We start from the raw sequence: 12,695 nt of genomic DNA on the forward strand, positions 1-12,695 counted from the left end.
TTGCATTTTGAGGTGTCATATTTGCATGCTAAGAGAAATAGGCTAACGAAAATCACCTGTTTAGTTATGCAGGGTGAAGTTTCAAAAAAAAGTTATGTTGGGTAAGGTACCACCCAATAATCAGAACATGCAATGGTTTGTAACTCTCGTGACTCGTGGCCTCGGTATGGTGGACGTCGCCAAGGTTTAGGGTGGGCACAATTCATAAGCGACCACCATTTTGCAGAGAAATAAAGCGAAGTCGTGTCTACTTTGTTGAATTCCTCAATGTGAAAAGACATATATTCATAAATAAGACACCTGATTGCACAAAATAGGAGTTGATAATAGAAGGGGCTACATGAAGCTTATTCAATTCAAAGGTGTTTAGGCATCAGAAATCCACAATGCAACGGCATCTGTATGGTTTGTCACTAAGCGAAGACTGGTCTGAACAGCCCTGAGCCATCCTGCACTCTCGTCTATATACCCTGCAGTGTGATATCCTCAGCTTCTTGCGTGATAGATGCACTTGTAAACGTTGGATTTCACTGAGCAAGGGCACCAGAACAAAATACAGGAGTTACGGGGAACAAAAGGACACATACGATGGATACTTCTTGATTAAAGTTCGTCTTGAATGGACCCCGATGGAGTGGATGATGTTACCTCCTCTTCTACAGCATCCGTCTGGGTTACTTCTACTGCAGCAGTTTTGGCCCCTCTGTTCTTCTTGATAAAACTGATGATCTCCTCGGCCGTCCTCTGCCCGTCATACATCAAGAGATCCCCTCCACTAGAAGAATAGAAGTACAGCGCTGGGTATCCCTCGACCGCGAAGTCTGTCGGGATATCGTTCGCAGTACCATCCTGCAAAACCAGAGGTCTCAGACTTTATAATGCCTAGGACGATGCTCTACCACAGAAGTGTGACCTGAATCAGTGGCAATATGAATAATCAACTGAAAAGTGGACTACCATCTTCGCTATGACTACATCATCATCGTCTTGCAACGAGACAGCAACTTCCTCCAGAATCGGGGCCAACTTCCGGCAATGACCGCACCAAGGTGCATAGAACTCGAGTAGAACTACAAGAAGTGCCATGCAGTGAATTGGTTAGACAAGCTTCACCACAGGATAAATAACTAAAAGCTGAATGCAACCACTGGTATAATTCAGCTCAGCCAGTGAGTTGAAGTGACATGAACGAACCATTTTTGCCAGAGTTAAAAACAATTTTCATCAATATTGTCAGCCACGACAACTTTAACAGGTTGATCATTCACCTTAGGAATTGGCTCTGACTTAACATAAGGTGTTAAGTTGCCATACTGTATGAAAAAGTAGATGATTAGGAAATGATTTGACAAAAGAGTACTATGAAACAGCATAGTAGACTAGGCCTCAACTATATACTGCTTCATCCAGGGTATGAGCTGGTCAGGCTCCATGGTTGGATTGAGATATTTTCCAGTAGATGCTAGCACGAGGAGGAGGGGAACATCACTTTCTTTGAGCCCGAAATACTGAAAAGTTTCGCATGGATGCTAATCAGTGGATTAGTTCTAGGAATTCTTAACAAAAATGACGAGAAGCTAGTAAGAGTAACGACCTCGAAGGCGCGGTCTGCGGTTGAAACATCACCAATTAGAAAACTGATGTTATTACCGATGAGCTGCCTGGCTGCTTCATGCATCTGGCTCTTGAAGGTCTCAACTCTGTCGTCACTGAAGCGCAAGAAAAGCATTGCCTGTCTAATCATGTATCAAAGTTATTTCATGTTTCATGATACAAGTGAAAAGGGTCAATGCGCTCATGCAATCTCAAATGTTGGTCCTATGTTGATATCATGATGCAGGTAAAGAATTGAGCTAACAAACAACAACAACAACAAAGCCTTTAGTCCCAAACAAGTTGGGGTAGGCTAGAGGTGAAACCCATAAGATCTCGCAACCAACTCATGGCTCTGGCACATGGATAGCAAGCTTCCACGCACCCCTGTCCATAGCTAGCTCTTTGTCGATACTCCAATCCTTCAGGTCTCTCTTAACGGACTCCTCCCATGTCAAAATCGGTCGACCCCGCCCTCTCTTGACATTCTCCGCACGCTTTAGCCGTCCGCTATGCACTGGAGCTTCTGGAGGCCTGCGCTGAATATGCCCAAACCATCTCAAACGATGTTGGACAAGCTTCTCCTCAATTGGTGCTACCCCAACTCTATCTCGTATATCATCATTCCGGACTCGATCCTTCCTCGTGTGGCCACACATCCATCTCAACATACGCATCTCCGCCACACCTAACTGTTGAACATGTCGCCTTTTAGTCGGCCAACACTCCGCGCCATACAACATTGCGGGTCGAACCGCCGTCCTGTAGAACTTGCCTTTTAGCTTTTGTGGCACTCTCTTGTCACAGAGAATGCCAGAAGCTTGGCGCCACTTCATCCATCCGGCTTTGATTCGATGGTTCACATCTTCATCAATACCCCCATCCTCCTGCAACATTGACCCCAAATACCGAAAGGTGTCCTTCCGAGGTACCACCTGGCCATCAAGGCTAACCTCCTCCTCCTCACAGCTAGTAGTACTGAAACCACACATCAGGTAAAGAATTGAGCTAAAGTTACTAAATGTTCAACTCTTCCATCCCATACAAGTGAAGCCGAGACTGCAAGTACTGAAGGAACAAACAAGATCTGAGGGCAATTGCTGTTTACTCACTTTGGCACTAGGCGTGCTGTAGTATCTTTCAATAAACTTATGGTTGGTCGGGTCTGCGTCGAAGGTAACTACAGTAGGGAAACCAGACACCTCAATAAACTTCTTGATTGCATCGTCATCAAAATCCTGACAATTATAGATGACTGGTGTTTTAGTGTACAAGCAAAAGCACACCCACGAGAACGAAGTGACCAGCAATGAAAAGGTGCACATTAAGAAAGATATTTACTTGTGAATCGACAAACAGCTCATCGAATGGCTTAAAGAGTCGAAGAAGGGGGCCCTTGACGGTCAGATCACCACGTGGCAGAATGCTCGCATCCGATGTGTGAAAGAAATCATAGTCTGTTCGCATCTTGTTTGCCACGGCCATAAAATTCTCATACTCAATACCAGCAAACTCAGGGAATACACCCACCTGCAAGACAATTTTCAGACAAGAACAACACACCCATTGATCTCCATTCTTCAAGAGATTAAGGAAAGAGAGGTGAACCGCACAAATGCGGTAGGATGTGGGAACTTACAAGGACCACCCCTTTGTCGCCGATGGAGCGTGAGGCATCCACTGCAGACCTGATCTCGAGAGATGCCGGGCCGACCTGCCTCGTGAGGTACTCCACGATACCCTCCACGTCCCTCGGGCCACCATAGGCGCTCACGTCGCTCCCTCCTTTTCTGATGATCTTGATGGCCGGATACCCATGTACCTTGTACTTGTCCTTGAGCTCCTTGTTGCTCTCGTCGTACGCATCCACCTTCGCGAGCACCACTGGAGGGTCGCGCTTCCTCAGCATGGAGGCTGCTTTCTCGTACTGCATGCATCATATCACACGTACACACATAAATGGCATGGACAAATTAAAACGTACGTCTCAGTGTCTCAGTGTTGCATCTTTCATGGTAAGACAGACTACTTGTTAAGGAAATGACTAACCTCTGGAGCGAGCTCCTTGCAGTGGCCACACCTGCGATGGTCATCAGTTAGACACTGTTTTGGGATTTGGGGAGAGTCAGAACATAGCTGCTTAAGGAGTAACATACCATGGCGCGTAGAACTCGACGACTATGAACTCGTGCTTGGCCACCACCTCCGAGAAGTTGCCTGCGTCAAGTGTCAGGACCGCCTCTCCAAGCACAGCTGTGCCATCCACCTCGGCCGCGATGGGGCCGGAGGAGAGCAGAAGGACCACGACGAGGGTGGCAAAAGGGAGTGCCAGGGGAACGTCCATTGCTTAAGCTGTAACTAAGTCACCTCTCAGGATTTCCGTCAGAGGATGACATGCCTACCAGGTTAATATAGGTGAAGATGAGAAGGGTGTTCCTCTTCCAAAAAGAAAAGATGAGAAGGGGTGTTGCACTTGCAGGGATCTCGAGGAAGTCAATGGGGGCTTGTTTGCTAGCTTCTCTTCGACTCATGCTCCTGAACTTTGTTTACAAATGACAATAATGAGTCTCTTTACTTCCAATTTCTACTTTCAGTTAGTAAACAACTACATAGCTGATAGCAGATGGCTAGTTTTTCACAGTTATTTTATAATTGGAAGTCAGCCGTAAAATCTGCACACTGCATGCATACTTGTGTCTGCAAGTAATATTTCACCTTTATACACCGAGTCCAAAATAAGTAATCCATCATGGCATAGCCACAGTCAAGTTGTCAGCACGCAGCACTTTGTAAGAGTTTCAGTCTTCAGATCCACAACTCAGATCAGAAAAGTCCTTCATGCTTTCACCCCAAGCAAAACTGCTGCACCAGCAACAGAATGGATCACTTAGAATCATTTTGCCATTTTTCTTTTCATCACCGGGTTCTGCATCATCCATGATCTTCCAACCTGCAAAGTGTATCAAGCCTTCTAGTTCTAGCCACAGGCTTCAGAGCTGTAATTCATCAGGCCATCAGCATTTTCAGCATCTACACTCACCCTACTCATCTGCATCTGAATGATTCTCAAGGTATCGTGTATCTCATTCCTGCAGGGATGTCCGTTATCTCGTGCGAGAAACACACTCACTTGCCTGCCTATCTCAATCCAACTACGGCCAGGCTGCTTAATGACACCTCTGCTCTTCATGGATCTCCTCACTCTATATACATCTGCCCATTTCCCCAACTCAGCGTACATATTCGAGAGAAGAACGTAGGGTCCAGAGTTCTCAGGATCAAGCTCAAACAACTTCCCAGCTGCCAGTTCTCCCATCTCAATATTCTTATGTAGCCTGCAAGAACCTAGCAGAGAAGCCCAGAGCACGCTGTCAGGTTCCATTGGCATCTCCTTTATGAGCTCCTCAACTTCTTTTAGATGACCGGCACGACCAAGCAAATCAATCATACATGTGTAGTGATCTTGGGATGGAGTTATCCCATGATCCCCAGTCATGGACCGAAAGTATCTCCGGCCCTCCTCCACTAATCCAGAATGGCCACAGGCAGACAGAACACCAATCATGGTGACAGAATCTGGGCTCTCTTTACTGCATAACATTCTCTCAAAAAGATGCAGTGCTTCTTTTGCACGGCCGTTCTGTGCATGACCGACAATCATGGCATTCCACGACACAGTATCTCTGGCTGCCATCCTCTCAAACACCTTCACACCATCATCAATTGATCCTGTCTTCAGGTACATGTCTACAAGGGAATTCCCAACAAACACATCAGACTCTGGTCCAAAGTCAAAGCGAAAACCTTCCTTCAGGACATGCACATGAGCTTGCTGACCAAGCTGAAGATCAGCAACATTGCCACATGCATTGAGAACATTTCCGTATGTGTAATGTGTTGGCCAAACTGACTCTCTTTTCAGCCTGACAAAGAGCCTAAGTGCCTCCTCCTCCTCACCGTTCTGTGCATATGCTGCAATGAGCACATTCCAAGCAATGACATTCTTCTCGACCATCTGTGAGAACACCACCTGAGCATCTTCCACATTAGCAGACCTTGCGTACCCGGTGATGAGTGATGTTTCAGAGACAACACTCCTGGAAGCCATGCGGTCAAACACACACCTCGCCTCCCATGTCCTCCCACATTTGGCGTACATGTCCACCAGAGCGTTGCTCAGCACCATGTCCTCCCTAAACCTATCGGATTTCACCACGCACGCATGAACCTGCCGTCCTTCTCTATCCGCAGCAAGGCCCGCACACGCACTCATGACACTTGCAAGTGTCACCTCATCGGGCACAAGACCGGCATTCATCATCCTGACAAACAGTACCAGCGCCTCACCCACAGGGCCGTTCTGCTCATAGCAAGTGATCAAGCTGTTCCAGGAAACGACATTCCGCTCCGGCATTGCCTCGAACACCCTCCGTGCCTCCTCCGGCCCCTCGCACTTGGCATACATGTCCAAGAGCGCACTGCCAATATACACGTCCTTGGCATGCGGCGACTTGGAAACAAGGGCATGCACCTGCACCCCGGCCCTCAGGTCCTTCTCCACGGCACAGGCGCTCAGGGCGCTGGCAAAGGAGTAGGCATTGAGCACGAAGTCGTCGGCGTGCATGGCGGCGAAGAACAGGAGGGCGTCGGCGCCACGGCTGTGCTGCGCGAGCGCGGCGATGACCGCGTTGTAGGAGCACTGGTCCGGGTCGGGGATGGCGCCGAAGAGAGCACGGACGTCGGCGGGGTTGCCAAGGCGGGCGTGCGCGGAGAGGAGGGCGTTGTAGGAGAAGGTGTTGGGGCGGGGAATCTCGTCGAACACCCTGCGCGCGTCGGGGAGGCGGCCGAGTCGCGCGTAGGCGGAGACGAGGGTGTTGAGGAGGAAAGTCTCGTCCGCGTAGGGCGACTTGAGGGCGCGCGCGTGCGCTGCGCGGGCGGCGGGCAGGCTTGGCGCGGACCGGAGGAGGTCGGCGAGCGGCGCGGATGCTCGGAGGTGGGAGACGAAGTGGTGGTGGTGGTGTCGCGCCATGCCAACAGGTGCCTCCGTTTGAAAATTCGATGGTGGCAGAAGGCGGCGGTGTCCTCGTCGTTGCCAGCAGAACGAACTGACAAACAAGGGCGATACTGAATACGCGCCAGAACACCAGGATTGTTCGGAGAGGCAAATACTCTTTTTTTTCTTCTGAGACTAGGCAAATACTCTTCCTGATTGCCATGTTTTGAAGTGGATTTTAATATATATTTTTGTTCAGGACCTCTACCAACGGTTAGGCACGAAGAAAGGTGAAAGGGACATCTATAAGATGGCTAAGATCCGGGAGAGGAAGACGAGGGATATTGGCCAAGTCAAATGCATCAAGGACGGAGCAGGCCAACTCTTGGTGAAGGACGAAGAGATTAAGCATAGATGGCGGGAGTACTTCGACAAGCTGTTCAATGGGGAGAATGAGAGTTCTACCATTGAACTGAATGACTCCTTTGATGAGACCAGCATGCGTTTTGTGCGGCGCATCCAGGAGTCTGAGGTGAAGGAGGCTTTAAAAAGGATGAAAGGAGGCGATGGGCCCTGATTGTATTCCCATTGAGATGTGGAAAGGTCTCGGGGACATAGCGATAGTATGGCTAACCAAGCTTTTCAACCTCATTTTTCGGGCAAACAAGATGCCAGAAGAATGGAGACGGAGTATATTAGTACCAATCTTCAAAAACAAGGGGGATGTTCAGAGTTGTACTAATTACCGTGGAATTAAGCTGATGAGCCATACAATGAAGCTATGGGAGAGAGTCATTGAGCACCGCTTAAGAAGAATGACAAACGTGACCAAAAATCAGTTTGGTTTCATGCCTGGGAGGTCGACCATGGAAGCCATTTTCTTGGTACGACAACTTATGGAGAGATATAGGGAGCATAAGAAGGACTTGCATATGGTGTTCATTGACTTGGAGAAGGCCTATGATAAGATACCGCGGAATGTCATGTGGTGGGCCTTGGAGAAACACAAAGTCCCAGCAAAGTACATTACCCTCATCAAGGACATGTACAATAATGTTGTGACAAGTGTTCGAACAAGTGATGTCGACACCGATGACTTCCCGATTAAGATAGGACTGCATCAGGGGTCAGCTTTGAGCCCTTATCTTTTTGCATTGGTGATGGATGAGGTCACAAGGGGTATACAAGGAGATATCCCATGGTGTATGCTCTTTGCGGATGATGTGGTGCTAGTTGACGATAGTCGGACGGGGGTAAATAGGAAGTTAGAGTTATGGAGACAAACCTTGGAATCGAAAGGGTTTAGGCTTAGTAGAACTAAAACTGAGTACATGATGTGCGGTTTCGGTACTACTAGCTTTGAGGAGGAGGAGGTTAGCCTTGATGGCCAGGTGGTACCTCGGAAGGACACCTTTCGGTATTTGGGGTCAATGTTGCAGGAGGATGGGGGTATTGATGAAGATGTGAACCATCGAATCAAAGCCGGATGGATGAAGTGGCGCCAAGCTTCTGGCATTCTCTGTGACAAGAGAGTGCCACAAAAGCTAAAAGGCAAGTTTTACAGGACGGCGGTTCGACCCGCAATGTTGTATGGCGCGGAGTGTTGGCCGACTAAAAGGCGACATGTTCAACAGTTAGGTGTGGCGGAGATGCGTATGTTGAGATGGATGTGTGGTCACACGAGGAAGGATCGAGTCCGGAATGATGATATACGAGATAGAGTTGGGGTAGCACCAATTGAGGAGAAGCTTGTCCAACATCGTTTGAGATGGTTTGGGCATATTCAGCGCAGGCCTCCAGAAGCTCCAGTGCATAGCGGACGGCTAAAGCGTGCGGAGAATGTCAAGAGAGGGCGGGGTCGACCGATTTTGACATGGGAGGAGTCCGTTAAGAGAGACCTGAAGGATTGGAGTATCGACAAAGAGCTAGCTATGAACAGGGGTGCGTGGAAGCTTGCTATCCATGTGCCAGAGCCATGAGTTGGTTGCGAGATCTTATGGGTTTCACCTCTAGCCTACCCCAACTTGTTTGGGACTAAAGGCTTTGTTGTTGTTGTTGTTGTTGTTGTTCACTTCCTGCAAAAGAATACACAAAATTCCTGCCAAATGTTATTGTCTCTCTCTTCTTCTTTTTTTGATAACTAAATCTTCCTCTTTGTTCACATGTGACAACACCTACATCTTTTAGTATCAGAGGAAGGAAAGCATTTGGAGCAACACCTAACCACTCATTACAAAAGCTAATTCTAGCAGCACGCGCTAATTCATGTGCAACACCATTTGCCTCTCTAGGACAGTATTGAAACCGGATAGAACTGAACTCGCATGCCAAGCGATAACAATCATCAATGATGGCCGCTGCGTTACCTGCATACTGGGCCCTTTGTTCATGATCTCCATAAGTTCCTGGTTATCCGAGTTCACGATAATCCTATTGCATCCATACTGGCCCCCTTCGTTCTTGTCTCTTAACATGAAGCAGTGTTAGTTTTTGTTTTGAGGTCATTGTTACGAATATACTTAGACAAGAAAATAATTGTGTTAAATTGGCAATTTACAACTTCCTTTTACAAATAGGTACTCCCTCTGTTTCGAGTTATAAGATGTTCTAACTCTTTTTTTTTGTAGACACGTTTTAGTACGTTTGTTCACTCATTTCAGTCCATATGTAGTCCATACTGAAATATCCAAAACGTTTTATAATTCAGAACAAAGGTGATACTTTACAACTTCCTCGGCATCTTCCTAGCCGATGAGGCCTGCTATATGCTCCCCTAGTCTCGGCACCTGACCACTCAACATAGACAGACTAGAAGACTCAATGTGACTTCCTTGTGAGTGCCAGAATAAATCATGCAAAGTTGGGCTCCAATTCATCCTCGGTCAGCTGAGATGAAAGCTTGAGGTCTTGTTATCATCCTTATAATTACAAACTCCATGTTCGGCCCAGAAACTCTGTCTTCAGCTCGACCAACTGTACTAGGGTAGTCCTGTCAAGTGTCAATACTGATGCTATAGGATCACAAGCACCTGAAAATCCTTTTCAAGTCTGCTCCTTGATTTGGTAATTAAGAATTTCAGCTCAGCCACCTGCGAGTCGATGTCATGGCACTCACAGCGGCGACATCAATTCTTCGTCCGGGTTACCAAATGACATGGGCTCTGCACTGCCACCATCACTGCACATGTAGTCCGCAGTGGCCTCATATCGAACCGGTGTCTGGGGATTGCTATCATTGATGCACTTGGCAGCCCGCTCCCCTAATTTCCTATTTCCATATTCCCTGCAGCAGTCGAAGATCCTTAACCACATTGTGGTTGGTGGCTCAAACGGCATGTGATCCACAAAATCCTCGAGCTCAACCATGTGTCCATGTTTGCCCAGCAGCTCAATCATGCACTCATAGTGCTCCATGCGAGGAATGATGGATTCCTCAGTCATCAAAGTGAAATAACTCTTTCCCAACCCAACATGCCCCTCGCTGATACATGAAACTAGTGCACCGAGGAAAGTGACAGAGTCGGCCTTAATCCCTTGCGCCTGCATTTCATCAAACAATTCAAGCCCATACTCACCTTTGCCACTGTAAGCACAGCCAAGGATCATCGAATTCCACAGGATGACATCACGAGATGGCTGTGCCTCGAATATCCTGATGCCATAATCAAATAGCCTACACTTGCAGTACATGTCAATCAGTGCACTTTGCAGTATATCGTCAATCTCATAGCCATTTCTGATCATGTACGCATGAATCTCCATGCCGTGCTTAAGCAGAAAAATGTTGGCACAGGCTGCCAGTGCCGAACTGAACGTGGACTGGTTAGGAGTTACTTCAGATTGCATTTCACTCAGTGCATGCAGAGCTGCTTCACTCATGGAGTGGCGCTCATAGCCTGAGATAAGTGAATTCCAGGAGTATCTGTCTCTCTCTCCCATCTCGAATTGAAGAAGCAGTTCTGCACTCCTCAGGCATCCGCATTTGGAATACATCCTCACAAGAGTGTTCTTTAGGAAAGGGTAACTCAATAAACCACACTTGAAAGCGAATGCATGGACCTCCTCACCTTTCCCAATATCAAGCATCCCAGTACAAGCATTGAGCACGGAACCAAGTGTAACATCATCAAGCTCCTTTGTCTCCTTCCTCATCTGCCGGAACAAATGCAAAGCACCAGTCAGATCCGAGGACCTGATATAACCAGTCAACATAGCATTCCAGGACACTAAGTTGCGCTCTTGCATCCCGTCGAACACTCGCTTTGCATCACCAATCCTCCCACAAGAAGCCAGTCCTGACAAAATTGAGGTCGACATTATTACGCCCTTCACTGGTGCCACGTTGAAGAGCCTTTGGGCTGCATCAATGGCACCACACTTGGCATACATATCCACGACTGAGCTCCGCACATGCTCGTGGTGCTCGTACCCATGTCGGAGCACAAAAGTATGCATGCACCGTCCTTCTTCAAGCGCATTGTTGTCCCGGCAAGCAAGAAGTGCATGTGAGACGGTATAAACAAGCGGCCTAACTCCTGCCCAGACCATCCGAAAGAACATTTCAGCTGCCATATCCCCCATCCCAGCAAGAAGATACCGGCGGATGATGACATTCCACGAAATGGCATTAGGTTCAGAGATACCATCAAATGCCTGCCTCGCATCTGCAAGTAAGTGACACTTCCCATACACATCAACCAGCGCCGTGCCAAGAATCACATTGGACTGAAAGTCCCGCTTGGAGATATGGCCGTGGAGCTGCTGGGCACCACACGGGTTGAGGCACTCTGAGCAGCAGGCGAGCACGGATGCCATTGTGACATCGTTGGGGCGAACGCCACGGGAGTACATATCGGCAAAGAGGGAAAGCGCCTCGGTAGGTTTCCCGGAGCGGGAGGAAGCGTAGATGATGGCATTCCAAGAACCGCCGTCACGGCGCGGCATTAAGTCAAACAACTCCCGCGCGTCCGCGAGGCCGCCGCAGGCAGCAAGAGACTCGATGGCGCGGTTGAATAGGAAGGTGGGGACTGATGAGCGGTTGAATTGGAAGGCGGAGGAGGCGAAGTGGGTCGTGATGCGGCGGGCGGCAGAGAGGGAGCCGTGGTCGGTGGCCAGACGGAGGAGGGAGGCGTAGAGCGAGGAGGGTATCGGGGAGGAGGAACAGGAAGGGGTGAGAGTGTCTATGGCGGCGAAGAGTCGTCCGGCGGCTACGTGGGCAGAGATTGCGGACACAGTTGCGCCGGAAGTAGAGGCGCCGGCGGCGGCCGCGGCCATGGTGGTGGTCTGGCGGGAGGAGAATGAGAGAGGGACAGGGTGTTGTGTTTTTTTTTTCCTTTTCATTTTGGGAGACCTATATATTATGAGACGTGTCTCGTGGGCAACCGGCTGCGCACTAGTGCGATCAAGCGGCCGACCTAAAAAGATAAGCTCTGTTTCCTCGTGGTACAGAAAAGAAAGAGACAGACAGCCACCAAACCGAATCGACCGAACGATTAATCCCGAACAGAAAAGCGCGCTCCCCATATGGCCAGCTGTACCTGCCCAGCGTCCCAGCCCCTCCCACGCCCGCTCGCCCCCACGCCCGCACGCTGCCTTCTTCTTTTCCACGAAAGAAGAGGATCCAAGGCACTTTCTTTCTCCTTTTGTACAATCGTCATGGCAGCCCCAAAGTAGAAGAAACTGTTTCAAAAAATTGATCTAAAGGTAGGGTCATCAGAGCCATACCAGACAGCAATACTGGACAAGTAATTCCCCTCTGCCTTTCTTCAGTTTCTCCCCTTCTTATTCTGCATCTGTAAACCGTCTTCTCCATTGATCCATCAGCAAATCCATGAAAAAGCTGCTTCAAGAAAGGAGTGGATCTACCACATCACCTTATTGTCAACATCACACCACCCTCCATCCTCCACGAGTGTCATGTCTGCAAATTGAAAACCAACCATGAACAAAAGATTACTATTTTCTGGTTCATGCAACTAAACACAAGTCATTAAGTTTAGTTGCACAGTTTTCTATTTGCACAATAAACATGGTTTGAGATCAACTTTAACAAAACTGAACATGTATTCTAACATGCATGCTAGCCAAGTTCCCCCTGGATGTATTCAGC

The 12,695-nt window shown here is 48.4% G+C and overlaps 2 protein-coding genes and 1 pseudogene across 2 annotated transcripts; all 3 read right to left on the minus strand.

Moving 5' to 3' along the window:
• Positions 1-231: 231 nt before the first annotated feature.
• Positions 232-4,008, minus strand: LOC123189263 (protein disulfide isomerase-like 1-2; annotated as a pseudogene).
• A 553-nt stretch (positions 4,009-4,561) lies between these two features.
• Positions 4,562-6,824, minus strand: LOC123189262 (pentatricopeptide repeat-containing protein At2g13600-like). Its single transcript, XM_044601641.1, has one exon. The coding sequence runs from the start codon at positions 6,620-6,622 to the stop codon at positions 4,571-4,573; it is 2,052 nt and encodes a 683-aa protein (XP_044457576.1). The 5' UTR covers positions 6,623-6,824; the 3' UTR covers positions 4,562-4,570.
• Positions 6,825-9,261: 2,437 nt separating this feature from the next.
• LOC123189264 (pentatricopeptide repeat-containing protein At3g26540) lies at positions 9,262-11,905 on the minus strand. The gene has a single exon (XM_044601642.1). It carries the CDS (start codon positions 11,858-11,860, stop codon positions 9,698-9,700), a length of 2,163 nt encoding a protein of 720 aa, XP_044457577.1. The 5' UTR covers positions 11,861-11,905; the 3' UTR covers positions 9,262-9,697.
• Positions 11,906-12,695: the final 790 nt, after the last annotated feature.

This window comes from Triticum aestivum, chromosome 2A, assembly GCF_018294505.1.
Source record: "Triticum aestivum cultivar Chinese Spring chromosome 2A, IWGSC CS RefSeq v2.1, whole genome shotgun sequence".
Lineage (NCBI taxonomy): Eukaryota > Viridiplantae > Streptophyta > Magnoliopsida > Poales > Poaceae > Triticum > Triticum aestivum.